The sequence below is a fragment of the Symphalangus syndactylus genome, chromosome 16 (assembly GCF_028878055.3).
Source record: "Symphalangus syndactylus isolate Jambi chromosome 16, NHGRI_mSymSyn1-v2.1_pri, whole genome shotgun sequence".
Lineage (NCBI taxonomy): Eukaryota > Metazoa > Chordata > Mammalia > Primates > Hylobatidae > Symphalangus > Symphalangus syndactylus.
The window spans coordinates 54732118-54757592 of record NC_072438.2 but is presented as its reverse complement, the minus strand read 5'-3'; the positions used below and the strand labels follow the sequence as shown (position 1 = coordinate 54757592).

The following is a 25475-nucleotide window of genomic DNA, read 5'->3' as shown; positions in this document are numbered from 1 at the left end:
CAAATGTTAATCTCCTTTGGTGACACAGACATACCCGGGAGCAATACTTTGCATCCTTCAATCCAATCAAGTTGACACTCAATATTAACCAGCACAACAACTTAAATGTTCTCAAGTATTAAAAAAAAAAAAAAAAAAAAGCCTCTGGCAGCTGTAGAGTGAACAGTTCTGCTGTTTGCTTGGGCCCAGGAGAAATCCCAGGCCACAGACTGTCACTGGGCTGAACTCAGGATTTCCAGGCCCGCAGCTCCCAGCGTTATCAGTGACTTAGTTCTAACTTCCATACCCAGTCAACAGTGTAGGGAGGAGAAGATCGGAGAGACCAGTGCTGGGAAAGAAGGCAGATTCATTGCGATGTTTAATAAGAGGACGTTCTTGGTGGAAGGACGGTAAAGGGAGAAAGTGACAGAAATGAAAGCGCCCTTAGGACTGGAAAAAGCTTAGGAGAAAGGCTTTGAGTGGGTGGCATAGTTAGAAGGGCAAAATTAGAGAACAAGCTAAGATGTATAACTGGTTGGTTTTATGTTTTTCCTTTGTTTCTACCTCTTGTCTTCTTTTCATGATTTATTCTCACCCATTCTCACCAAGAAGCTTGGCAAGGGTTGACCTTTCCGGGTTAAAAGATGAAATGCCCTCAAACCTCTTCTTTCCTTATTGACACTGCTGTTTTGGGGTAACTAGCTAATCTGTAAAACTAATTTACATTAGGGATTTAATGTCTAAGAAGAATCTGACAAATGACCTACAAATTCAGGGCCTAATTTCTAGATTTATAGTTCCTTCATCAAAAGGTATTAGCCTCTAATAAAGCTTTTGTGGCATGCTTTTTTTTTTAATCCCTACTCTTCAACCTGCTGCTTTTGAATTCCTTCCTTCCTTCCTTCCTTCCTTCCTTCCTTCCTTCCTTCCTCCCTCCCTCCCTCCCTCCCTCTCTCTCTCTCTTTCTTTCCTTTTGTCTTTCTTTTTTTTGGAGACAGAGTCTTACTCTGTCACCCAGGCTGGAGTGCAGTGGTGCGATCTCAGCTCACTGCAACCTCTGCCTCCCAGGTTCAAGCGATTCTCCTGCCTCAACCTCCTGGGTAGCTGGGATTACAGGTGCCCACTACCACACCCGGCTCATTTTTGTATTTTTAGTAGAGGCAGGGTTTCAATATGTTGGCCAGGCTGGTCTCAAACTCTTGACCTGAAGTGATCCACTGGCCTTGGCCTCCCAAAGTGCTGGGATTACAGGCGTGAGCCACCTCCCCCAGCCAAAGGTTTTTCTTTCAATTGTTGGGCCCTCTTTCTCCTGTCTCCGGACTGCTTCACTGGCAACATGGTTGTTCCCAGCATTGGAATTAGGCTTGGATGTGTGTTCTACTTCAGGAACCATTGATTGGCATAACTGTAGGCAAATTTTAACCTCTTAGAATCAGTTTTCTCATCTTTAAAAGGTCAATAGGAACCATTTTAGTACTGCACAGGCTTTGAGACCAGACCTTTGGTTCAGTTTTTGGCTTTGCTCTTTCCTAGCTGTATGCCCTTGAGATATATTTTGCTTCTCTGTTTCTCAATGTTTTCATTTGCAAAACAGTGGTGATAATACCACTGAACCTCCTAAGAGTTGTGAGGATGAAATGAGGTAATAAATGTAACGTGCTTAGAGCAGCACCTGACTGCTGTGGCTTGGATCTGGAGACCTCGCCAAATCTCATGTTGAAATTTGATCCCCAGTTTTGCAGCAGGGGCCTGGCGGGAGCTGTTTGGATTACGGAGGTAGAGCTCTCCCCCATGATGAATGGCTTGGTACCATTCTCAAGGAAGTAAGTTCTCACTGTTAGTTCCCACAAGAACTGGTTGTTGAAAAGAGCCTGGGCTGGGCACAGTGGCTGACGCCTGTAATCTCAGTACTTTGGGTGCTGAGGTGGGCAGATTGCTTGAGGTCAGTAGACCAGCCTGGCCAACATGGTGAAACCCCATCTCTACTAAAAATACAAAAAGTTAGCCAGGCGTGGTGGTGGGTGCCTGTAATCCCAGCTACTTGGGAGGCTGAGGCAGGAAAATCGCTTGAAGCCAGGAGGTGGAGGTTGCCGAGATTGCACCATTACACTCCAGCCTGGGCAACAAGAGTGAAACCCCATCTCAAAAAAAAAAAATTAGCTGAGCGTGGTGGCAGGTACCTGTAGTCCCAGCTACTTGGGAGGCTGAGGCAGGAGAACCACTTATACCTAGGAGGTGGAGGTTGCAGTGAGCCGAGATCGCGCCACTGCACTCCAGCCTGGGCGACAGAGCAAGACTCTGTCGCAAAAAAAATAAAGAAAAAAGAAAAGAGCCAGGTGCCTCTCTCTTCTCTTGCTTTCTCTATCTTGCCATGTAATGTCTGCACGCCAGCTCCCTTCATCTTCGGACATGAGTGGAAGCAGCCTGAGTGAGGCCTTCTTCAGATGCTGGTGCTGGCACCATGCTTCTTATACAGCCTGCAGAACCATGAGCCAAATACACCTCTTCTCTTTATAAATTAGCCAGCCTCAGGTATTCCTTTACAGAGGTGTGTGGTATCTGTGTCACATTTTACCTGTGTGTATAGTTATTCCTGACAGGAGAATTCAGGGGAGCCTTTGTTGTCTTTTTTTTTTTCTTGCCTGGAGATAGATAATCACAGGAGAGGAGAAAGAAGCCACCAAGAACTGAACTGTTAGAAAATCCCGACCATGGCCGGGCGCGGTGGCTCACGCTTGTAATCCCAGCACTTTGGGAGGCTGAGGCGGGTGGATCACTAGGTCAGGAGATCGAGACCACGGTGAAACCCTGTCTCTACTAAAAATACAAAAAATTAGCCGGGCGTGGTGGCGGGCGCCTGTAGTCCCAGCTACTCGGGAGGCTGAGGCAGGAGAATGGCGTGAACCCAGGAGGCGGGGCTTGCAGTGAGCCGAGATCGCACCACTGCACTCCAGCCTGGGCGACAGAGCGAGACTCCGTCTCAAAAAAAAAAAAAAAAAAAAAAAGAAAATCTCGACCATGAGTTAATTCATCTATTTATCTGTGTATGACTCCTTCCTCCTTTCTGTCTTTTAACAGACACTTAAAGGTCTGAATTGATATCCCAAAGAAGGGAACATCCTCTCCAGGGAACATCCTTTCCAGGGAACTTGCCAACACCATAAAAATGACCCCTCAGAACAGGATTTTCAAGAGCCTTCCGTTTGTGCAGTGGATTCCTTCTTTTCTCTTCCTTCTGAGGAGCTGGAATACAGTAGATGAGGAAGGGGCCTCCTCCTTTTTCTGAGTATCTTACGTTTACTTTCCTCTTGAGAGCTACAATTAGCTTCACTGATTTCTTATATCTGAACCCAAGGTGAAACCACCTTTGCTTACTCTTATTGTGAAGATGGACTGGATCTTCTGTTTTTAATAACTTTTTTTCAATCTCTCAAATCCTGCCACTTTATAATTCATAATTAAAGCTCCAGGTATGTTTCCTTCGTTAATTTTTGTGAATGTTTTTGGCACTTGACAGATGTTTCTTCTATCGGTGGAAAAGCGTTAGGGACAGAATTCTGTTCTCCTAATCTATTATATTTCTCAATTGCATTCAGAAATGTATTGATCTCAACTGCAATTTTGTTGAACTTGGTCTCATTTTATAAAGTGGGGTCCATGTAATGAGATGTTGACAGTTCTGAGGCCTGGTTCAACACCTCAGATTCCAAATAAAACATCTAACGGTCTTTAGCTTGGATTGAGGCTGTAATTTGCATTTGCCTACTACATAAAAGAATCTGGACAGAAAAAGATCTTGTATTGTCTTTTTTGTTCTTTGCGTTTTTCCCTTCTTTAGTCAGGGAAGGCCTGTGTTTCCCTGTTTTAGGGTTTTTGCTGGGCCAAAAGTGGGTGCTGGTTCTCTTATGGAAGGCTGAAGTAGTACTGGGAAATTTAAATGTCCAGAGGAGCTGATCTGATTTTATAACATTTGAATTCTCAGGGTATATGACTGTGGTGGAGAATTCCTTGCCAACAAGTAAGGATCTAACAAAAGAAGTTTAAAACCAAAGACCGAAGAAAATTGTCTAAGTTCACGTTCTTATGGCCTATTTGCTTAAATCACGTGGAGGGATTGATTATGCTGGGGAAAGTAGGGAGAGGCGAGTACCTCTGAGGATGAGGTGGTTAATGACAGTATCAAGAAAAGGGCTTTCCAAAGGATAAGAAGAGGTATAGGGCCAGGCATGGTGGCTCATGCCTGTAATCCCAGGATTTTGGAAAGCCAAGGTGGGCAGATCCTTTGAGGCCAGAGTTTGAGACCAGCCTGGCCAACACTGCAAAACCCTGTCTCTACTAAAAATACAAAAATTAGCCGGGTGTGGTGGCGCATGCCTATAATTCCAGCTACTCAGGAGGCTGAGGCAGGAAAATCGCTTGAACCTGGGAGCTGGAGGTTGCAGTGAGTTGAGATTGCACTACTGCACTTTAGTCTGGGTAATGGAGCAAGACTCTGTCTCAAAAAAAGAAGAAGAGGTACAGATTGGCAGGGCCTTGGGATGTGGCACAGGGTGGTGGAAAGATCTGGTGGGAGGGAAGACCAGCTGCTTGGTCATGGCAGACATTTCTACAGTAGAGTCTTGGGCAACCACAGGGCTTGGGGCTCTGCTGGAAACCAGCAAGTCTGAAGACCCAGGAGGCCTGTGCTTATGTTTTGCTGTTTCTTTTGTCACCTGGGACCTTTGTGAAATTCATTGAGTGATCCTCCATTATGACTTGAGATGAAATGTGCTGCCACGTTGATAGGAGGAGGGCTTGGAATAAGATTTAGTTTGAATTAAAGACAATAATACAAAGTGACACTTCCTGCATGTTTTAGTCAGTGGAGTAAAATTCATTCTTGCCATGATTCTAGTAGTGAAAAATTGAAAATGATTTTTATGTTGAACAGTGAAGAATAGCTTAAATAAATTATGGCACAGGCATACTATCATATGTAGATTTATATTGATTTGCAAAAATGTCCTATAATGTTATATGAAAAATTCAGGTTATAGTATAGCCTATGTAGTTTGATCTCACTTTAATAAAACATAAGAATATGGGCATACATACATGTTTTCATAGAAATATGGGTAGAAAAAATCTGGAAGTATATACATCAAAATTACTATTGTCTGTTATTGAAATTATGAGTGATATCCTGTTCTTATTTGTTATATTTATTATTGATGAGCAGAATTACCTTATTAATTCTGAAAAGAATAAAATATATCCTAAAAACCTGAGGCCTGAAATATATTGTTTTTTCTGTTCAGATGGTATTGCAGAAATATGAATAGAAGCAAGGCAGAGCAACTCCTCCGCAGTGAAGTAAGTGTTTGTACTTGTGGGTTTGGCTTAAGGGCAAATTAATTTTAATGAGTCCATAATAAGTAGTTCCACATATTTCTCTTTCTAAATTTGTTCAGCAGTGGGCAAGTCTATGCAAAACTATTCCCAGAGGCTGAGGGAGCTGAGAGGCTGAAGAAAGAGGCTGACAAATTCAGTTTCTAGAAAGGAATATTTAATAGGGGCTTACAAACAGAAGTAATCATGGGTGGCCTCAGGACAGTTATCCCCACACCTGCCCTCCAGAAATTATTCTTTATATAGCAAACTTTTAGGATAAAACATGTGCAGCTGGACATGTCTTCAGCCTTTCTTACCAACACATGTGACCACTGGCGAGGTTAGATAAGCATCTTTATGAAAGCATTGTTTAAACACCTTGCTGCAGAACACCTTGATAAGTGGGGATCGAGCACTGGTCATCATTGCGGTTTCACTTCAAGGTTACATCACTCTTGCCATGTAACAGGCTATTTTCCTACACGCTACACCTTGAAACTGGCCCTTACAATTTCATATGCCCAAAGCTTTGGTAAAATAACCAGTGTGGTTATTGTAGCAGCGGTGTCCCCAGTATGTCCTGTTACAAAAGAAAACATATTCTTATTGAAGTTATGCAAGTAACTATATTGCCACAAAATAAGAATACTCACAAATATCTTCTAAATTTTGGAGAAATCAGGTAGAGAGAATAGTTAGTGCTTCAGTTTGGCTCTCAAAAGTATACTTTACTCAATTACTGTAAGCTTTAAGTAGTTCAAAACACACAAAAACACATTTTCTTGACTCTTCTTCAGAGTAGCAGCCTTCCACACCAGGATGTTGTCCATTCACGTTGGAACCACCATCCACAAACCTAGCAACTCTTGGTTGGTCAGTTGAGAGCTGTTTATTGGGCACTGTAGAATCCAGCAGCTACTCACACAGTTCCAGAGTCAGTCTTTGGGTTAGAGAAGCCCCCTGCTCATGAGTGCCTCCTCCTTGCACCCACCAGATAGCATGATCCTGTATCAACTATTTCCATTTTATAATGGAACTCTTTTAGATACTGCTATCTCCATTAGAGTGTTCCTTTGACATCACCTGAGACAGCATGGATATTTCAGGTGTCAAGATCATTTTATGTTCTTCAGTCATAGATGTAGCTATAGTTAGCATCCACAGCAAAGCAGTAAATGCCCCTCTAGTAGAAGTTCTCTAGTCCACAGTCCCAGTAGTTGTCACTGGGAGGTGCTAACTGGCTTTTACCATAAGACCTAGTAAACAGTCAACAAAGGACTATCAAGTAGAAAATTTGTCCCTACCAGCATTCCAACTTTCTCTGCACTATAGCTTGGGCAGTCATACTGGCTCCCATTTATCATGTCCAATTAATATTGCTTGAAGGGCAGATTTACATGCCCTCTGTTTTACAGTAGAAGAAACATTCCCAAGTCAGATACAATGTTCATTCCCATAAAACATTTAGATAAAGGAGACACAGCTACTTTACATAAAGCCTGTTCAAACATTCCAACTTTCATAGTCTTATAAACCCTTATGATTTTATGTTTTAGTCCTAGGAACTTCTTTACCTCCAGAACATTTTCCCTCTGTTGTGCAAAAGGCTTTAGGTTCCCAGCAGGGGGTTGAGCCAAGGGACCCTGGCCCTTTTGTCAGTCTTTGTCTTGATTAACCTGCTTCGGTTTTGCCCTGAAACAATTGTTGGTCAGCCTTATCATTACAATCTCTGTCTTTTAGCTTTTTAAGTTTCTGCAGACTGGGGATATAGCAAACTAATTTTGGGCTCTTTAATGTTGGGGAACCAGCAGGGGCTCCTTTTGGTCCACACAACCTTCAATAGTGTTGTATTAAGACCCTTGTTTTAACCCTATAAATTTCCATTTTATTCATTTGATATTTTAATAACCATCTAAAGATTTCCTCCCTGCTGGGACAAGTTCCATGACTCTTTCCTTTCTTTTTCTTTATTCTCTTTCTACCCATTTAGTTTTATCTATGTCATTTTTTTCCTTCATTTTGAAACAACCTTGAAATAACCTCTAAACTAGAAAAAACTACTTTTTCTTAAGCAAAAACTATATCCTATCTTTTATGTAGCCTTCTTCACCAAAAACTCATCTTTCTTTCTTTATACACTGTATATATAGAATTGTTTCTCTTACATCTAGTAGTTTTAATTACATACACTAACTACTATTGTAACTCTTAGTAGTACTAATTTCCAGTAAAAAATCTAGGAAGTGATTAATTTTAATTAAGCTCACATACAAGTCAAGCAAGTGTCAAGAACGTCACAGAAGCAGCAGTTTTATGACCTTTAGCAGAGACAACCTAAACCTGTCTGACAGTAGATCTAGGCAAAATGTCTGAATTAAATTCTGAAGATGTTTCTATTTTATTTTACCAACAATTTAAAAACTAGTTTCATTTACCAAAGATTTTCTTAGATCACATAGAAATGTCACACACACATAACACATATAGACATATAGGCATACAGGCACACAGGAGCAAACCTTACAGCTTTCATAAAGAATTGTCATTGCCAGCTTTCAGATAGTTTTCATTTTCCCTTTTGTTAGCACAGCATACCCTGTAGCAATTTATTTTTCATCCTGGAAGTAAAAATTGCTTTATCAAGTCACATGAAAACCTGAGCATTAGATGGCTTACCTCATTCTTAATTCTTAGAGAAGCCCCTGGGGCTTTCCACTGACCACCACGAGGTTGTCCCTCCTGGTAAATTTCCTTCATTAGGCCAAACCTCTGTCACAGCCAGAATGATCCAGGCCATAAAGCTACAATTCCCTTGTGTATACCTTGCATTATGAAGGCGTTGCTGGAGGGCTGGGTGGGTAGTAATGTCACTCATTTTTTTCTGCTTCATTCCTGGCTAGGGAAATATCATCACCTACTGTGTCCCACAGTTAGACCATCCAAGCAGCCAGGGGTTCCCTAGGTAGTTGTTGTTTTTTATTTTTTTTTTTAACTCATTTATGCTGGAGGTTGCAAATTTTTTGTGTGTGAAAAATCAGACCTTGGTGATGACTTTGAGCAGTAGGATATAAATAACTCCCACAAGCTTAGTGTTCCAGTAATGGAACACTAGGCATGAATGGTTTAAAGGCTAATCAAGTGAAGCAGTGAGAGTAGAGAAGGAAAAAAGAAATCTGTAACTGGTTGTCATCAATTAGTAGTAAACACTACTGTGCTAGGACCAGCCAGTAGTTGGTTAAAGGTCTTTGCAGTCTCTGAGTTCCGCAGCAGTGTATTCCCTGGCCGGGAGAGTCTCCTGTAGTGGCTCATCCTCATTTTGCTGCAGTTGTTGCACTTTCACTTTCCTTAGCATGAGGGGCACGCTTACTCTAGTGCTTTCTTCCTGATTGATCATTTGCTACCTTGACTTTTAGTACTTAAGTATTTCGGGTTTTTTTGGCTTGAAGTTAGTTATTTTAAAATAATTTACATTGATATTACATAATGTCTTTTATAAATAAAGTGTTAATAGATGTTTAATTCCATTTAGAAATAAATGTGCTGAAATTGCTATACCTTTAAAAAGAAATAAAATGAAAGGGTAAAATGTATAGAGGGAGCTACTCTGTGCTGAGTAAGGGGACCTGGGTCTACCTGTGACTTTTCTAGTCTACTTTTTGCATCTGTAAGAGGAGTTGGACTAGAAGATGATCTCTACAATTCTCTGCATTTCTGATCTAGTATTCTATTTAGTTATTGTTTCCAGCCTTTTAAACTCATGCTTTCTCATTTTAACTCCTGCTTATTATCACGTGTCAAGATTTTGCTGAGTGCTTGTTTTTGTAGTTGATGTTAAAAAAACAATAGTAGGTGACTGCTTAATTCTAACTACACATAACCATGCCCGCAGGATTCTTCCATGCCTCTCTGGAGACCCTACAATGAGAGGCAGATGTAGGGGAGTGAGTAGCTAAATGGCAGCCTGGGGACCAAATCCTGGCTCTGCGACTTACTAGCTGCGTGACCTGGTGCAAATTACCCAGCCAGTCTTTCTGTTCTCATTTCCTTACCTGTGAAGTAATGTGGGAATAACAATAGTACCTCTGTAATAGGACTGTTTTGATGAATAAATAAATTAATATGCTAGAACATTAGAACAGAATAAATTTTCAATAAATAAGTGGGTTGCTGTTAGACTGTATGTATGTATGTATTTATTTATTTATGATAGTATCTCTCTCTGTCGCCCAGGCTGGAGTGCAGTGGTGTGATCTCAGCTTACTGCAACCTCCGCCTCTGGAGTTCAAGCGATTCTCTTGCCTCAGCCTCCCGAGTAGCTGAGATTACAGGCGTGCACCACCATGCCTGGCTAATATTTAGTAAAGATGGGGTATTTTTAGTAGAGATAGGGTTCTGCCATGTTGGCCAGGCTAGTCTTGAACTCCCAACCTCAACTGATCTGCCTGCCTCGGCCTCCCAAGGTGCTGGGATTACAGGCATGAGCCACCGTGCCCGGCCTCTATTATACATTTTACTGACCAGTTACAATTATTATCCCTAATTGTTACCATATTTTCGTGGAGCCTTATTTGATTCCATTGTTTTTCCTATCAAGAAGAGTATAATTTGTTTTATTTTTCAACTAATAAAGGACACGCTTTTCATCTTAAAGCAATTTAAATACCAGAGATTGATGGTAGTGTTACTGGACAGAGAGGTATTTGAGGTTCATAGGGTCTATTTCTTGCTTTTCAGCTTGGAACCTGAGAAAGATTTGACCTTTAGTCCTTTAGCATTGTTTCCAACTATTGATTTTCTCTGTTTAAGTTACTTGTGCCTCCATCTCTCCTTTTGTAAAGGCTGATATTTGGCTGGGTGTGTTGGCTTATGCCTGTAATCCCAGCACTTTGGGACATCAAGGCAGGTGGATCACTGGAGGTCAGAAGTTCGAAACCAAGCTGGCCAACATGGTGAAACCCTGTCTCTACTGAAAATACAAAAATTAGCTGGACATGGTGTTGCATGCCTGTAATTCCAGCTACTTGGGAGGCTGAGGCAGGAGAATTGCTTGAACCCGGGAAATGGAGATTGTGGTGAGCCGAGATAGCGCCACTGCACTCCAGCCTGGGCAACAGTGTGAGACTCTGTCTCAAAAAAAAAAAAAAAAAAAAAAAAAAGACCGGTATTTAACTTCAACTTCTAGAGAATTAAGAATTTTTAAATTCATTCTTATAAAAAGCACTGAGACACTTATAGGAAAATTCAGTGTGGATTGAAAATCATACTGAGTCAGGAATCAAAGCTTATAACAAATAAAAAAATGTATGAAATGAAACCCAATCATTAAGAAATACATTTTTCCATGACAGTTTTCCTACACGTCCAGGCCTTACAGGAGTTGCAAAATCTTGTCTCTCAGTTCTGGAAGGGCACTTGAGAGATTATCTGATTGAAATGTCTCACCATTCGTGAGGATCTGTGATTGTGGGGAATTGAGTGTGATTTCTTTAACTACTCTCCTAGCGCAGTAATTTGAAGTACAAAGTCATGTGGGTGGGAGAAAACAAGGGGCCCTACTGGTAAGTTGTGCGTCTTCAAAGCAGATTTTCTGGGAAAGAATAATAATCATCAAATTATAATATTAGGTTCTTCAGTCTTCTCCATGGCAGTGCTATTAGTAATTGGAGTAAAAAAATTTTTTTCTGAACTTGGATTTTAGGATAAAGAAGGCGGTTTTATGGTAAGAGATTCCAGTCAACCAGGCTTGTACACAGTCTCCCTTTATACCAAGTTTGGAGGGTGAGTAATCCTGCCATTTTTTTAATATATATAATTTAGAGTTTTTGCATGAACTTCCTATGTAGTTTATATGGATTCCTAATTTTCATAAAAATATGCAGCATTTCACCATTAAAAGGAAAACCTGAACTTGATTTCTAAAGTGTATATACTGTTTTTTGTATTTATAGTTTCAGTAATTTTCCCTATAGTTTTTCATATGTATTTGTTGAGTATGGCTATAATAACTTTAGTAACATTCAACAAACATTTATAGTGAACCGTGCCGGTCACTAAGGATAAAAACATGAGCAAAGGAAGCAGAGACTCTGCCCACCAGTAGGTTAGTAGATGCTGCAGCCCAGTAACAGACAGTGATGGTAGTAAGTGCCATGTGGGAGGGTAATGTGTGTGTGTGGCGGGTTTGGGGATGGGGGATGGTACACAGCCCAGGCACGTCTTGAGTTAGTCATGAACGCTCTCCCAAGTGACATCCAGGCTGAGACCTGATAGGTGAGCAGGAAAAACTTGGAGGGAGGGGATGGAGTGTTTCTGACCCAGGAAATTGCCTGGACCTAGAGGGGAGAGAGTATATGGTGAGTTCAAGGCACTGAAAAGTATGTTGTAGCTGCGTGGTAGAATGGGAGCACAGAGTGAAGGGAGGAGAGAGAAGCCTGAGAATTGAAGGAGAGGCAAGTTCACGTCAACGTCAGTGAGTCTGAGCTTTACCCTAAGAGCAACAGGAGTAATCTTGAAAGTATTTTTAGCAAGAGAGGACTAGAGAAGATCTGTGCTCTAGAAAGGTACCTCAAGGTGAATATTTAAAAGTCTAATTTATTCACTATTGGCGATTTAAGTGTTCTATACATTTGTAAGTTTATGCAACAGCAGGAACAAAAAGCAGTAGCTGCTAATAGCTATTTTAAGACTTCCAACTGTTGTTAAATGGAATTCATAAATGTTCTCTTTCAAAATCACATACAAAGGGCCAAGTATGTTTTCAGTGAGCACTTGAAAAACTTTGACACGCTAATATGAAAGACGAAGCTAAGAAGAACAAGGGGAAAGTAAAACTTGTGCCAGGAATAGACGGGATCATATGGAGAGACACTGTGGTTGCCCTTGTAGAAAACATCTTAAGAATGAAGTTCTATTATTTCAACTTGGTTCTGACACATTTTGATTTTTGTTCTAGAGAAGGTTCATCGGGTTTCAGGCATTATCATATAAAGGAAACAACAACATCTCCAAAGAAGTATTACCTAGCTGAAAAACATGCTTTCGGCTCCATTCCTGAGATTATTGAATATCATAAGCACAATGCAGCAGGTAAGTGAGCTGTGAAAACCTACTTCAAATATAAGGTAGTAATTAAAATGATCAGATACTGTGATTAATTCCTTGAGCAGTTTTATTTTATAGTTAGTTCATTGTAGAATGTGGTTGATTTAAAATTACTGCATATTAAAGGAATGATATATACAAAGAAAAATGAGAAGTAATACCAAGTTTTATAAAAAGCTCTGTCTTGACCTTAGGACATGAGTTATTCCAGTGGTATATCGTAAATGTTCACATTACATTTATACACTGTTGGTGGGAGTGTAAATTAGTTCTGCCATTGTGGAAGACAGTGTGATGATTCCTCAAAGACCTAAAGACAGAAACACCATTCAACCCAGCAATCCCATTACTGGGTATGTACCCAAATGAATATAAATCATTCTGTTATAAAGATACATGCATGTGGGTGTTCACTGCAGCACTATTCATAATAGCAAAGACATGGAATCAACCTGAATGTCCATCAGTGATAGACAGGATAAAGAAAATCTGGTACACATACACCATGGAATCTGTGAAGCCGTAAAAGAATGAGATCATGTCCTTTGCAGGGACATGGATGGAGCTGGAGGCCATTATCCTTAGCTAACTAACACATGAACAGAAAACCAAATACCACATGGTCTGTCTTATAAGTGGAAGCTAAATAATAGGAATACATGGACACATAGAGGGGAACAACACACACTGGAGTCTTTTGGAGGGTGGAGGTTGGGAGGAGGGAGAGGATCAGGAAAAACAACTAATGGGTACTAGGCTTAGTACCTGGGTGATGAATAATCTGTACAACAGACCCCCATGACATAAGTTTACCCATGTAACAAAGTTGCACTTGTAACCCTGAACTTAAAAGTTGAAAAAGTTCACATTTATGTGGTATATATGTCCTTGATACTAAAGTCCAAGATATGTCTATTTCAGAATAGTCACCGAAGATGCCAGGTAAGCCAGGATTCAGTCCTATGCTATAGGTTTCCAGAGACTAGAGTAATCATGTCCCACAAGTTAACCATCTTGAATCTCTGGTGCACTTACCACCAGAGTGGGAACAAACTGAATACCAAAAAATAACAGAAACCACGTTCATGAAAATTAAAGTTCCACAGGATTATATAGAAAGATTTCCAGCCTTTGACTTTAAAAATGTAACTGGGCAGGGATAGCCCAGTGTTTCACCCAACTTATGAAAAATTTTGAAATTTTGTTGAAGGCACCCTTTGCAAGGCCTATTATTCTGTGACTGTTCACTTTTTTTTCAGATAATAACGGTTATTTAGATAAAATTTACATACCATAAAGCTCACCCATTTAAAGTATACAATTCAGTGGTTTTTAGCATATTTACAGAGTTGTGCCAACTATCAGCATAATCTAATTTTTTTTAAAGAACATTGTCATCATCCCAAGAAGAAATCTTGTATCAAATAATTGTCATCCCATCCCCCTTCACCAGCCCAGCCCCAGGCAACCATTAACCTACTTTCTGTCTCTCTTATAGATTTGCCTATTCTGGACATTTCATATAAATGGAATTATAGAATATGTGGTCTTCCGTGACTAGCTTCTCTGACTTAACTGTTTTTGACATTGTCATGTTGTAGTATGTAGATGTATTCCATTCCCTTTTTTAAAAACATACATCACGAGTTTATTGAAATAATCAGATAATATAAACAAAATGAACAGGGCTTGACACATAGTAATTGCACAATAACTTCTACCTATTATTGAGTTACAACCTAGAGCCTAACACAATATTTGTGGAATGCTTAGGTTCTCAGGCCAGCATACAAGTCTACATTTAACTCTTAAATAACAGTTTCATATTGAGTATAATAGTGCTAAATAGTGAGACAGGATCAACCCCTCTATCTCCGAATATAGGGGGATTTTCTTACCATCCACCTGTTGTATTAGAAAGTCATGCTTCACCTACTTATGGAAGCCAAGACACAGCCTAGATATGTACGAACTATAGATACGATGATGTTAAGGGAAAAAATTGCTGACAATATCACCAGGGATTCTAGACAATGTAAATTACCATTAATGTTTATTGCTGTGATGGACTTCCTGAACACATTGTTAGAAATTGGTTTGTGGCCAGGTATACAAATAATTCATTGTATGGATTTTGTTTATTATTCATCAGTTGATGGACATTTGGGTTGTTTCCACATTTGTTCTCTTATGAACGCTTCTGTAAATAGTTGTGTACCAGTTTTTGCGTGGAAATATGTTTTCATTTCTTTTGGGTATTTACCTAGTTATGGGTATGCTGCGTCATATGGTAACTCTGTGTTTAACATTTCAGGAACTGATTTCATATCAATTTATATCTCATTCTGTTGTTTTCTTTTTTGGTGTTTTTGCTCCCTAATTTTTTCTTCCGTGTTCCTATATAAGTTTTATTTTTCACCATCATCTCAATTCTTTCAACAAACATATATCAAGTGCCTACTGCATGCCAGAAACAGAGCCAAGCTTTGGGGAGACTGTGGTGGACTAGGGGTAGTCACTGATCCTGATTTTCCCAGACCCTACCACTTGCGGGGAGACAGAGAAGTACATAACGATTTTAAATTGCTTTGAGATATCTTGTAGTAGAGGAAATACAGAGTGCTGTGGGTGTTTATGGAAGAGACACCTCCTGTTTCTTATTTAGTGCTGTATGCGACTCGGGTTAAAAGATCCACACCGATTTCCGGTAGTTGGTATTCCCAGTTGTTGCTATCCTAGAGCCCATTTTTTATGCTAAGATTGCTAATACTGAGTCATGTCAGGTGAATAACTTTCATTTTTAGCAGACTAATATAATTCCCTTTCATAGTTCAGCTCTCATATTGGAAAAGAACACGAAATAACTGTTAGAAACCTTTTAACATCCTTTAAAATATTTGAAAAAAGAGAAAGCTAGCATGGTGCCTGTTAAACACTGTAGTATTTAAAAGAAAATGTTTGTTGAATGAATAAAAGCATATAGCACAGTGTTGTATGTACACACAGAGGATGAGCAGTAAATGAATAAATGATGATTTTCTTTTTTTTATGTTTAAGATTAATTTTTTTTATTTTTTATTTTTTTATTTTTTTTTATTATTATACTTTAGGTTTTAGGGTACATGTGCACAATGTGCAGGTTTGTTCCATATGTATACATGTGCCATGTTGGTGTGCTGCACCCATTAACTCGTCATTTAGCATTAGGTATATCTCCTAATGCTGTCCCTCCCCCCTCCCCCCACCCCACAACAGTCCCCGGAGTGTGATGTTCCCCTTCCTGTGTCCATGAGTTCTCATTGTTCGATTCCCACCTATGAGTGAGAACATGCGGTGTTTGGTTTTTTGTCCTTGCGATAGTTTACTGAGAATGATGGTTTCCAGTTTCATCCATGTCCCTACAAAGGACATGAACTCAATAAATGATGAATTTTCTAAGTGAATTTCCTGTAACATGTGACTAAGCAGAATGATTATGAATGAGTTTGACTGCAACGCTTTCTTTGATCATTAGGACTCGTCACCCGGCTTCGGTACCCAGTTAGTGTGAAAGGGAAGAATGCACCCACCACTGCAGGATTCAGCTATGGTAACTCTTATTTTGTGGTTGCATGAGCTAATTTTCCTTGAAAAGAATCCATTGTCATAAGATAAATTTGGATGTGTACTATTTCATGTACTGGAACTGTTTTTATAAGTTTATAGTATAGGTTTTTAAATAATTATACTTAAGACCATAGCAGCCTAGATATTGTATTTTCATCATTATTCATAATTCCATAGAAAACTTTCTGTCAGTGGAAAATAAGCATTATCATGTCAACATCTAAAATAAATCAAAGCCCTTGGTGGTTCTCACAAGCTTTATTGGTTACAAGAACGTGAGTAAGGATGGAGGTAAGAAAGAAAGCTTCCAACTTAATTGTCTTTGTTGCTTCTGGCAAAAGCCTTTAAAACAGCAGATTAGATTATTTCCAACTTGATGGAATTGAAAAAGAAAAAAAAACCTGAGAAGGAAGAGTGGTAAAGAAGGAAGTATTTGACAAAAGTACCTTTAACTTTCAGGCTATATTATTATTAGCTTGTTATGCAGAATTGCCTTGCCTTCTTCATTTCACGTTGGTTAGAAGGGATTCATCCTCCCCATCTTTGGCAGTTCAGATGCAGGTTTCAAGTCTGTTCTGTGTTTTACCAGGAATTATTACAGTGTTATCCTGTAATTTTGAGGTTGATCTTGGTTATAGGTTCTTTTTCCCCTCTCTGATTCATGCTACGTTTTCCTTTTTAAATATGAACCCTTTCCCTTTCTGTCCTGCAGAGAAATGGGAGATTAACCCTTCAGAACTGACCTTTATGAGGGAATTGGGAAGTGGACTGTTTGGAGTTGTGAGGCTTGGCAAATGGCGAGCCCAGTACAAAGTCGCAATCAAAGCTATTCGGGAAGGTGCGATGTGCGAGGAGGACTTTATAGAAGAAGCTAAAGTGATGATGTAAGTTGCTATCATCTTTCTGGCTCACCTTTTTGTATTAAAAAGTGGCCCCTCACCAAAAACTTGGTAGTTTCTTTTCCTATAGTAACTACATATATGTATGTCTTCCTTCCCAGGAAACTGACACACCCGAAGTTAGTGCAGCTTTATGGTGTATGCACCCAGCAGAAACCGATATACATTGTTACCGAGTTCATGGAAAGGGGCTGCCTTCTGAATTTCCTCCGACAGAGACAAGGTCATTTCAGTAGAGACGTGCTGCTGAGCATGTGTCAGGATGTGTGTGAAGGGATGGAGTATCTGGAGAGAAACAGCTTCATCCACAGAGATCTGGTAACCCGAGCCACCCATATTCCCACTCATTGGCTGAATTCCTTTGTAACACTGGCTCAGCAAATGTGCAAAAAATAGCCAATTTTTGTTCTTAACAATCTTTCACCGTTATTTTTAAAGTTGATAAATTTAACTTGCCCTGTAATTTTAAAGGAAAGATCTTTATTCAGTCTAATGATTTACCTAGTTAATGTCTCCAAGCAAGTTTCCATGTTTCAATTTTTTGATCTCCATAAGAATCCCATGAGATAGCTACTCACAGTGGATTCTCTTACCGTCACTCTTGTACAGATGAGAAAATTAGCTTCGGGGAAGTGAAAAGGCTTGCCTACTGTGATACATAGGGAAGTTGGGGTTGGCCTTGACTTTCTAACTAGATCCCAAGTTCTTTTCCACCTCACACACTATAAACAGAAACTATAAGAGAAATCCTTTGGATTTTTAAAAAATCTCCCAAATCACTGGGAAAACATGGAGGTTCATGTTAACTTCTCAAAATACCAGAAAAAGAAATCTGTTACCGGTTCTAAATTATTATGATGGAGACAATTTTTCCCTTCTCACCTGTTCTCACTCTCTCCTCCATTCTTCTTTTCCTTCTGTTTTTCTTCTCTACCTGTTCTTTACAAATGCTTTCAGCATATGAGTAGCGCTGTCTGTCCCCTGAAAATAATCAGCTGAAAATGTCTGTTTTCGGCATATCAGTAGCACTGTCTGTCCCCTGAAAATAATTCTTTCACCAAGAAGAGTGTAATTTTCATTTCGGACTTTCTCCCATATTTTAGTTTTAGCTTTCTAGTGATAAAGCATGGACACATTTCTTTTAGAAAGCAGAAAAACTTAAAAAAAATTTTTTTTCCTTTGAGACAGGTCTCACTTTGTCTTTCAGGCTGGAGTGCAGTGGCGCAATCTTGGCTCACTGCAGCCTCAACCTCCCGGGTTCAAGCGATCCTCCTGCCTCAGCCCCCAAGTAGCTGAGACTATAAGCATGTGCCACCATGCCTGGCTAATTTTTGTAGAGATGGGGTTTCGCCATGTTGCTAAGACTGGTCTCGAACTCTTGAGCTTAAGCAATCTGCCTGCCTCAGCCTCCCAAGTGCTAGGATTACAGGTGTGAGCCACTGCACCCGGCCTTAGCAAAACATTTTTTAAAGTTAACAGTCACCTTAGACAGACATTGTTCTGATAAGTATTTTACAAATAAACTTGTTTAATCATAATTCTGGGAAGTAGATTTTCTTATTTTTCCCTTTTTACAGATGAGGAAACTGAGGTGCAAATAGGATAAAATAACTTCCAATGGGCAAGTAAATTGTAGAGCCAGGATTTGAACCCAGGGAGTTGGCTCTAAAGTCCCTACTTAACTACTATGCTATGCTCTCTAGAATTAAAACATATTAGAGAATTGAAGATTTGGAGATGGAACACTTGATTTCCTCGGTGTGTTTTGGGATACTTAACCTTATCTTAGATTCAGTTTGTGTGTCTGTAAATTGTGGGGTTATAATGTTGTTTGGCTTCCAAGACTGTTTTAAAGGTCACATTATTTGACTGGGGCAAAGGGCTTTGTAAAATAGACATGCTGTAGATAACATCAGTTATTGTTATCATTATGTCAGGGATGACAAAGAACATCTCTGTCAGTTGAAACTTGTGAATTAAGAACTAAGAACAAAATAGATGTCCTTATAGAACTGATAAAAACGGAGTATCTACGTGGGTGTGGCAGATTACACCTGTCCACACAGACGATGTTTTGGCAAAAATGATTCTTATATTTCTGTGCCTATGATATTGGTATTACTATGGTAGGTTTGTGTCACCCCTTATGGGAAACTTTGGATGCTCTTATCTCCTTGGTAAAGAATCCTGTTGACCATCCAGTGCAGGCATTGTGGAGTTGTGAAGTGTTTTCATAGGAAGATGCAGGCAGTCCAGGGAATGGACATTAACTCTCACTTTATAAGACTCTTAAAATGCACTCAGCAAGAAGGAACCTCATATAAGTGGAATTGCTACATAGAGAAAATAGAATTATGAACAGTCAGGAAGAAAAACATATCTTGGTCTGTGGGTTATGGTATTAAAAATATTATCGGCCAGGTGTGGTGGCTCACGCCCGTAGTCCCAGCACTTTTGGAGGCCAAGGCTGGCAGATCACGAGGTCAAGAGATCGAGACCATCCTGGCAAACATGGTGAAACCCTGTCTCTACTAAAAATACAAAAAAAATTAGCCAGGCGTGGTGGCAGACGCCTGTAGTCCCAGCTACTCGGGAGGCTGAGGCAGAAGAATCACTTGAACCCAGGAGGTGGAGGTTGCAGTGAGCCAAGATCGCACCACTGGACTCCAGCCTGGTGACAGAGCGAGACTGTCTCAAAAATAAAAAATTAAAAAATTAAAAAAAAATTCATGTCTTCCTTCTGAGAAATACCACATCTTTCTATCGCACTATTTTCTCGAACCTTGTAACCTTGAAGAACATGCAAGAAAATATAAATTAAATAATCCACAATTGTATTTGACCAATTTTGTACATCATGTTATAATATACTGGGAACATAAATGAAAAAGCAAACTGTATTTACACATAGCTGTTCTTTTTGAGACGGAGTCTTGCTCTGTCGCCCAGGCTGGAGTGCAGTGGCGCGATCTCTGCTCACTGCAACCTCCACCTCCCGGGATCGAGCAATTCTCCTGCCTCCAGTCCTAGGTAGCTGGGACTACAGTTATGTGCCACCACACTTGGCTAATTTTTTTTGTATTTTTAGTAGAGACGGGGTTTTGTCATGTTGGCCAGGCTGGTCTCGAACTCCTGACCTCAAGTTATCCAACCGCCTCAGTCTCCCAAAGTGTTGGGATTACAGGCATGAGCCACTGCACCCAGCCTGTTCTTTGACTGGGATGAGGTGACCAATCACTGAGCAGAAATATTGGATAAGAGATCGGTTGCCCATCATTTTGATGGTTGTGTGTTATTAAGCTCACCTAGTGAGAACCGGATTAAGGACTTCAAGAGATGTTCTCATTGTCAGTAAGAAAATTGGATCGTTTAATAAGAACAGGTCTGGGAGGGAGAAAAGTGAGTTGACCCTTCTATTAGCCCTTGTTTAAGAATGGCAGTTGGCCGGTGTGGTTGCTCATGACTATAACCCTAACAGTGGGGGAGGCCGAGGCAGATGGATGAGGTCAGGAGTTCAAGACCAGCCTGGCCAACAAATACAATAATTAGCTGGGTGTGGTGGTGGGTGCCTGTAATCCCAGCTACTCTGGAGGCTGGGGCAGAAGAATCACTTGAAACTGGAAGGTGGAGGTTGCAGTGAGCCAAGATTGTGCCACTGCACTCCAGCCTGGGCGACAGAGGCAGACTCTGTCTCAAAAAAAAAAAATTGGTAAAGATTATGTAATAATGCCTTATCGCAAATACAACTTTCTGACCTGCCTTTCTATTCATTTTTTCAAATACACAATGGAAATACTTCCATAGGGGTTAAAACAACTTATTAAAGGATGTTTCCACTCTCTGCAAATGTTGACTAGGTTACACTAAATTTAATATAAATAGAACTTACATTTTCCTATTTAAATGGTAGAATTCTTAAACTAATACACCATCATAATGTTGTTTTCCAGGCTGCCAGAAATTGTCTAGTAAGTGAGGCGGGAGTTGTAAAAGTATCTGATTTTGGAATGGCCAGGTATGTCCAAGTATATGTGGTTTTAGGTGATGTTTGCATTTTTTTTTTGGTGGAATTAATGAGTGTGGGAATAATTTGCACTGATGAAGCAGAAAGGAAATCTCGTTAACTGGTTCTCAGTTTAAGTATATATTGTGATGGTAGCAATTCTCTCCACTAGGTGGTAGTATAGCCTGTTAAATACACTATATTTCCTGGTGTGGATTAGATTTCTAGAATCTTTTGTTTTCACAAAAACATATTTGGTGGTGAGGTTCTTAGTATGTCCATGTCTGCAGTGTTTTTCTTCTCTTAATTTTTATAATTTAATAGTATTATAAAATTCCTTTTAAAGGTATTTAGTTTATTTTTTCTCTCTTCTCCCTCCATCTGTCCATTCATTCATCCATACATCCACCCATAAAAAATCAGGTGCCTGCTCTGTGCCAGGCATAATGATAAGCTGAACCATATAGAGAATAAGACCTACAAGTCCTTGCCCGCATGCAGCTTACATTGAGGAAGAGGGTGAATCAGAAGACCTGATAAAGTTACATGATCGAGCAGGGTCGATCTTAGTAAATTGTGGCTGTCAGTCTGACCCACACCTCATTTGCGTTTCACATTATTAAATGGATGAAAAAAATGAAAAGAATATTATGACATATAAAAAATATCTGAAATTCCAATGTCACTGTCCATAAAAATAGTGTGATTGAGACACAGCCTCGCTCATTCATTTAGTTGTTACCTGTGACTGCTTTCCCGCTACAGATGCAGAGTCAAGTAGTTGTCACGGGGACTGTATGGCCTGCCAGATCTGAAATATGTGTTATCTGGCCTTTTACGGAAAAGTTGACTGATCCCTGTAATAGAGATAATTTGGGGTGGTGCTGAATGATGATGCAGGGCAAGAGTGAGGGTGGTGGCTACTTGATCTGATGTTCAGGACGACCTCTTTGTGATAGGGAGATTTGACTGGAGACGAAAAGGTAGGAATTAGCCAGTGTAGGTGAAAATAAAAGGATAAAATATTTCAAGTAGGAAGAAAAAGTGAAAAAGCTTGAAGTCTGGGACACGTCTGGCCTGCTCAAGGAACGGAAAAAGCGCCAGGGTAGCTGGCCAACGGGCAGCGCCAGGAATGCTCATAAATGCAGGCAAAGACCAGGCCATGTAGGGCCAAGTTTAACTCCTAAGGAAACTCAGGCCCAGGGAGATTAGAAAACTGTTACCGTCAGAAATGGGACCAGAACTTCCAACTCTTAGGATATTAATTACCCAATGCTCTTTATTTGCTTTTATATACAGACACTATATATTTGACAGGCTGTCCGCCACTTTCATATGTTCAATCTTCATATGTTAGGCTTTCAGAAAACCTGCACTTTTGTATCAACCACTCAAAAACACTCTTTATACCTTAAATTCAGACTCCACTGGCTGACAGTTTGATCCAGCCCACAGTGGCATTGTCTGCCAGCCAGCAGCTGGCTTTGTGCCGAGTCACCATCTTTGTCTACATAGCAAAGGATGTTTGTGCAATTCTTCGGAAACTTTCTCATGGAAGCTTTTAGAAATTAATGGTATATTCACACACAATACAGAAATACATTCCTTTTGTAAATATGTGCTGCCCACCTTACAGAAAGGGCTGAAGTCTTTTCATCTACCAACCCTAATCAAAGATTCGCTCCCAAAGTTAGCCACTGTTACCAGTTTTTGTGTGTTCTTCCAGAAGGGCATTGTATGTTCACATAGAAAAATTATATAGTATTGTTTTGAGTGTATGTATGTTTGTGGGGATGTTATGTATAAATGCATACTCCACCGTTTACATGTGGCGTTTTGTGTTGTGTTTTTGTTTTTTTTGCATTTGCTATTTTCATATGCTGTAGTTTTCAATTGTGCTCTGTGGAATTGGAGAGCTGAAAGCATGTGTGTTTCTAGACGCTTTATACCACTTCCTCTGGAGCAGCTCTGCTTTAGATTTTTTACATATGGGGCCTTTGGGTAAAATTTTATTTAAAGAACAAAATTGCTCACAAAGAAAAGCTTGCAAACTATTTTATGATACCTTGTCTCTATTGCCTTTATAAAAAGAAAGAAAAACAGAAAAATGAAAGTGCAGATGGTAATGTGGCGATGCATCCATCTCATGCACTTAAATTAAGCTGAGAGGAAGTTGGAAATCACCAGGTGTGGCCACTGAGGTGAACATTTAGCTTCAACCGGATGCTTGTTGGACTTCAGTCAACTGTGTTTTTGATTGCAAGGGGAAAAAAATGAAAGAGCAAGTAGAAAATGCAGATTGTTCTTCAGAGGTGTAAACCCATGGTGTGTCTTACCCTAGGTATGTTCTGGATGATCAGTACACAAGTTCTTCTGGTGCTAAGTTTCCCGTGAAGTGGTGTCCACCTGAAGTATTTAATTACAGCCGCTTCAGCAGCAAATCAGATGTCTGGTCATTTGGTAAGATCCATGGTCCATGTTTCCTCATGTCCGTCTGCCCGGAGGAGAAAGTGGATACATGCCTTTGGTAATCCTTATCTTTTTCCAGGTGTTTTAATGTGGGAAGTATTCACGGAAGGCAGAATGCCTTTTGAAAAATACACCAATTATGAAGTGGTAACCATGGTTACTCGAGGCCACCGACTCTACCAGCCAAAGTTGGCGTCCAGCTATGTATATGAGGTGATGCTGAGATGTTGGCAGGAGGTATAGATTTTTTGTGTGCTTTCTTTTTGAATCTCTTAGGGATTGGGCTTGGTAGATGGATAACATGCAGTCTTTATAGCCTAGTGAGGTGGTGCATGCTTTATAGTGATTTCAAACTCTAGGTAGGAAGCCAACCCTCTCAACTCAAGTTCTGAATAATGGGAAAAAGAATGTAAAGATGTGGAAAATGCTAATAACTACCTCGATACCTTCAGGCTGCTTCTTCACTTCCAAGTGGGACTCCTTCCATGGTTGCCTGAGCTAGGGACTTGAGGAATAAGCCTGGAGAAGTAGCTCTTTTTTCACTGGTGCACTTGTAGAGTTGCAGTATTATTTTTTTACCAGAGTTGGTTTCTTTCTCTAAACCTCAACTTTCCGAGGTCTTTGGAAGTATCGAAATGTCACCTCCTAAAAGAGATTAGATACCAGGTGACTTCTGAAAGACAGTTACATCAGCTCACATGTATTATGTACTAGGCACTATACTTAGTGTTTTGGATTTAGTTCTCAAAACAACACTTTGAGGTGGAGATACTTTGACTGTAGCCACTCTGTAGATGAGAAGATTAGGGGTCATGAGGTTGCTGCTTGCCTGGGGTCACTTAGCTATAGAGCAGTATAGGCCTGTCTGATTCCAAAGCCCAGGGTCTCAACCACTTGCTGTACTGCCTCCCAAGAGCATTGATTGGGATGGGCAGAGACATTCTGGGCAGGAAGTGGTGCGAAAGGGAGAGAGAACAGCTTGAGCGAAGGTAAGGAGGTGGTTATAAACACAGTGTGCACGACAGTGGAGACAGTGGCCCTATTTAACAAACAGCCCATGTGAGGGATTTTGTGGGAAATAAGATTGGGTGACAAGAGGGTGGGATGTGGCAGATTATAGAGGCTCCCATAAATTTGCAGGACTTGATTTCACAGGCAGTAAAAAGATCTATCAGGGTCTTGAAGAGAGACGTGAAAGCAGTGTCTTAGAAACGTTAGCCTAGCAGCAGTACATGCAGGGTAAATTAGGGTAGAGATAAGACCCCTTTGGAGATGCCTGTATGTCCCAGTCCCAAAGCAGTGAAGTCTCTCTGTAATATGCTGTGTTTAGGAGTTGGAGCAGTGAGAGGTTTTTTGGAATGGATTCTGGAACCCACAGCTTCTCTTTGACTTTTAATTGTAGAAACCAGAGGGAAGGCCTTCTTTTGAAGATCTGCTGCGCACAATAGATGAACTAGTTGAATGTGAAGAAACTTTTGGAAGATAAGTGATGTGACCAGTGGCGCCCAGACTCCCAAGCACAAGGAAGGATGGGCATTTCGTGGCTTTTAATTTATTGAGCACTTGAACATGTAGATCGTTTTACTTATACAGTGGAAACACATAAATAATTTGCTTCTAGACCAGCCTCTGTCTAGACTTGCTTCTAGACAGAATCTCCCAGAGTGTGGAAATGTTGCCTTAGAAATGGTGATTAAAATCACTCATTTCTATTCATTCCTCAGGCACTTGAGTGACAGTTGTTTACCAGGCACTGTGTGTAGCCCCAGGGTTTGGCCATTTAGGGGTGCACACATGGGACCACGTTAGCTGATGCCAGTTGAAGGCGAGGGTATTTGGGAAGGAGAAGGGTATTAGTCATGACCAAGCAACCCTTCTTTTTCCCTTTGACTTCTACAGAAATCTGGGCCTGAGACACTGTCTACAATTGGGTTCTAGATAAATCAGGAACCCACCTTGGATAAATAAATACCTATCGTTTGTTTTGAAAACATCTCAGTTTTCAAGACTGCTCTTAGTATTACATGAACAATATTTGTATGCTGTAT

The 25475-nt window shown here is 40.2% G+C and overlaps 1 protein-coding gene across 7 annotated transcripts in view; it reads left to right on the top strand.

Moving 5' to 3' along the window:
* The window catches only part of TEC (tec protein tyrosine kinase), a 147352-nt gene extending 121932 nt beyond the window's left edge, over window positions 1–25420 (top strand). For all 7 annotated transcript variants that reach the window (XM_055246735.2, XM_063619498.1, XM_063619497.1 and 4 more), the window contains 10 exons: window positions 5277–5331; window positions 11048–11127; window positions 12302–12435; window positions 15965–16039; window positions 16769–16940; window positions 17057–17273; window positions 20906–20970; window positions 23300–23418; window positions 23507–23664; window positions 24830–25420. In XM_055246735.2, coding sequence (XP_055102710.1) covers window positions 5277–5331; window positions 11048–11127; window positions 12302–12435; window positions 15965–16039; window positions 16769–16940; window positions 17057–17273; window positions 20906–20970; window positions 23300–23418; window positions 23507–23664; window positions 24830–24913 — 1159 coding nt within the window. In that variant the 3' untranslated portion in view covers window positions 24914–25420. The remainder of the gene's footprint in view (window positions 1–5276; window positions 5332–11047; window positions 11128–12301; window positions 12436–15964; window positions 16040–16768; window positions 16941–17056; window positions 17274–20905; window positions 20971–23299; window positions 23419–23506; window positions 23665–24829) is intronic.
* The last annotated feature ends 55 nt before the right edge of the window (window positions 25421–25475 follow it).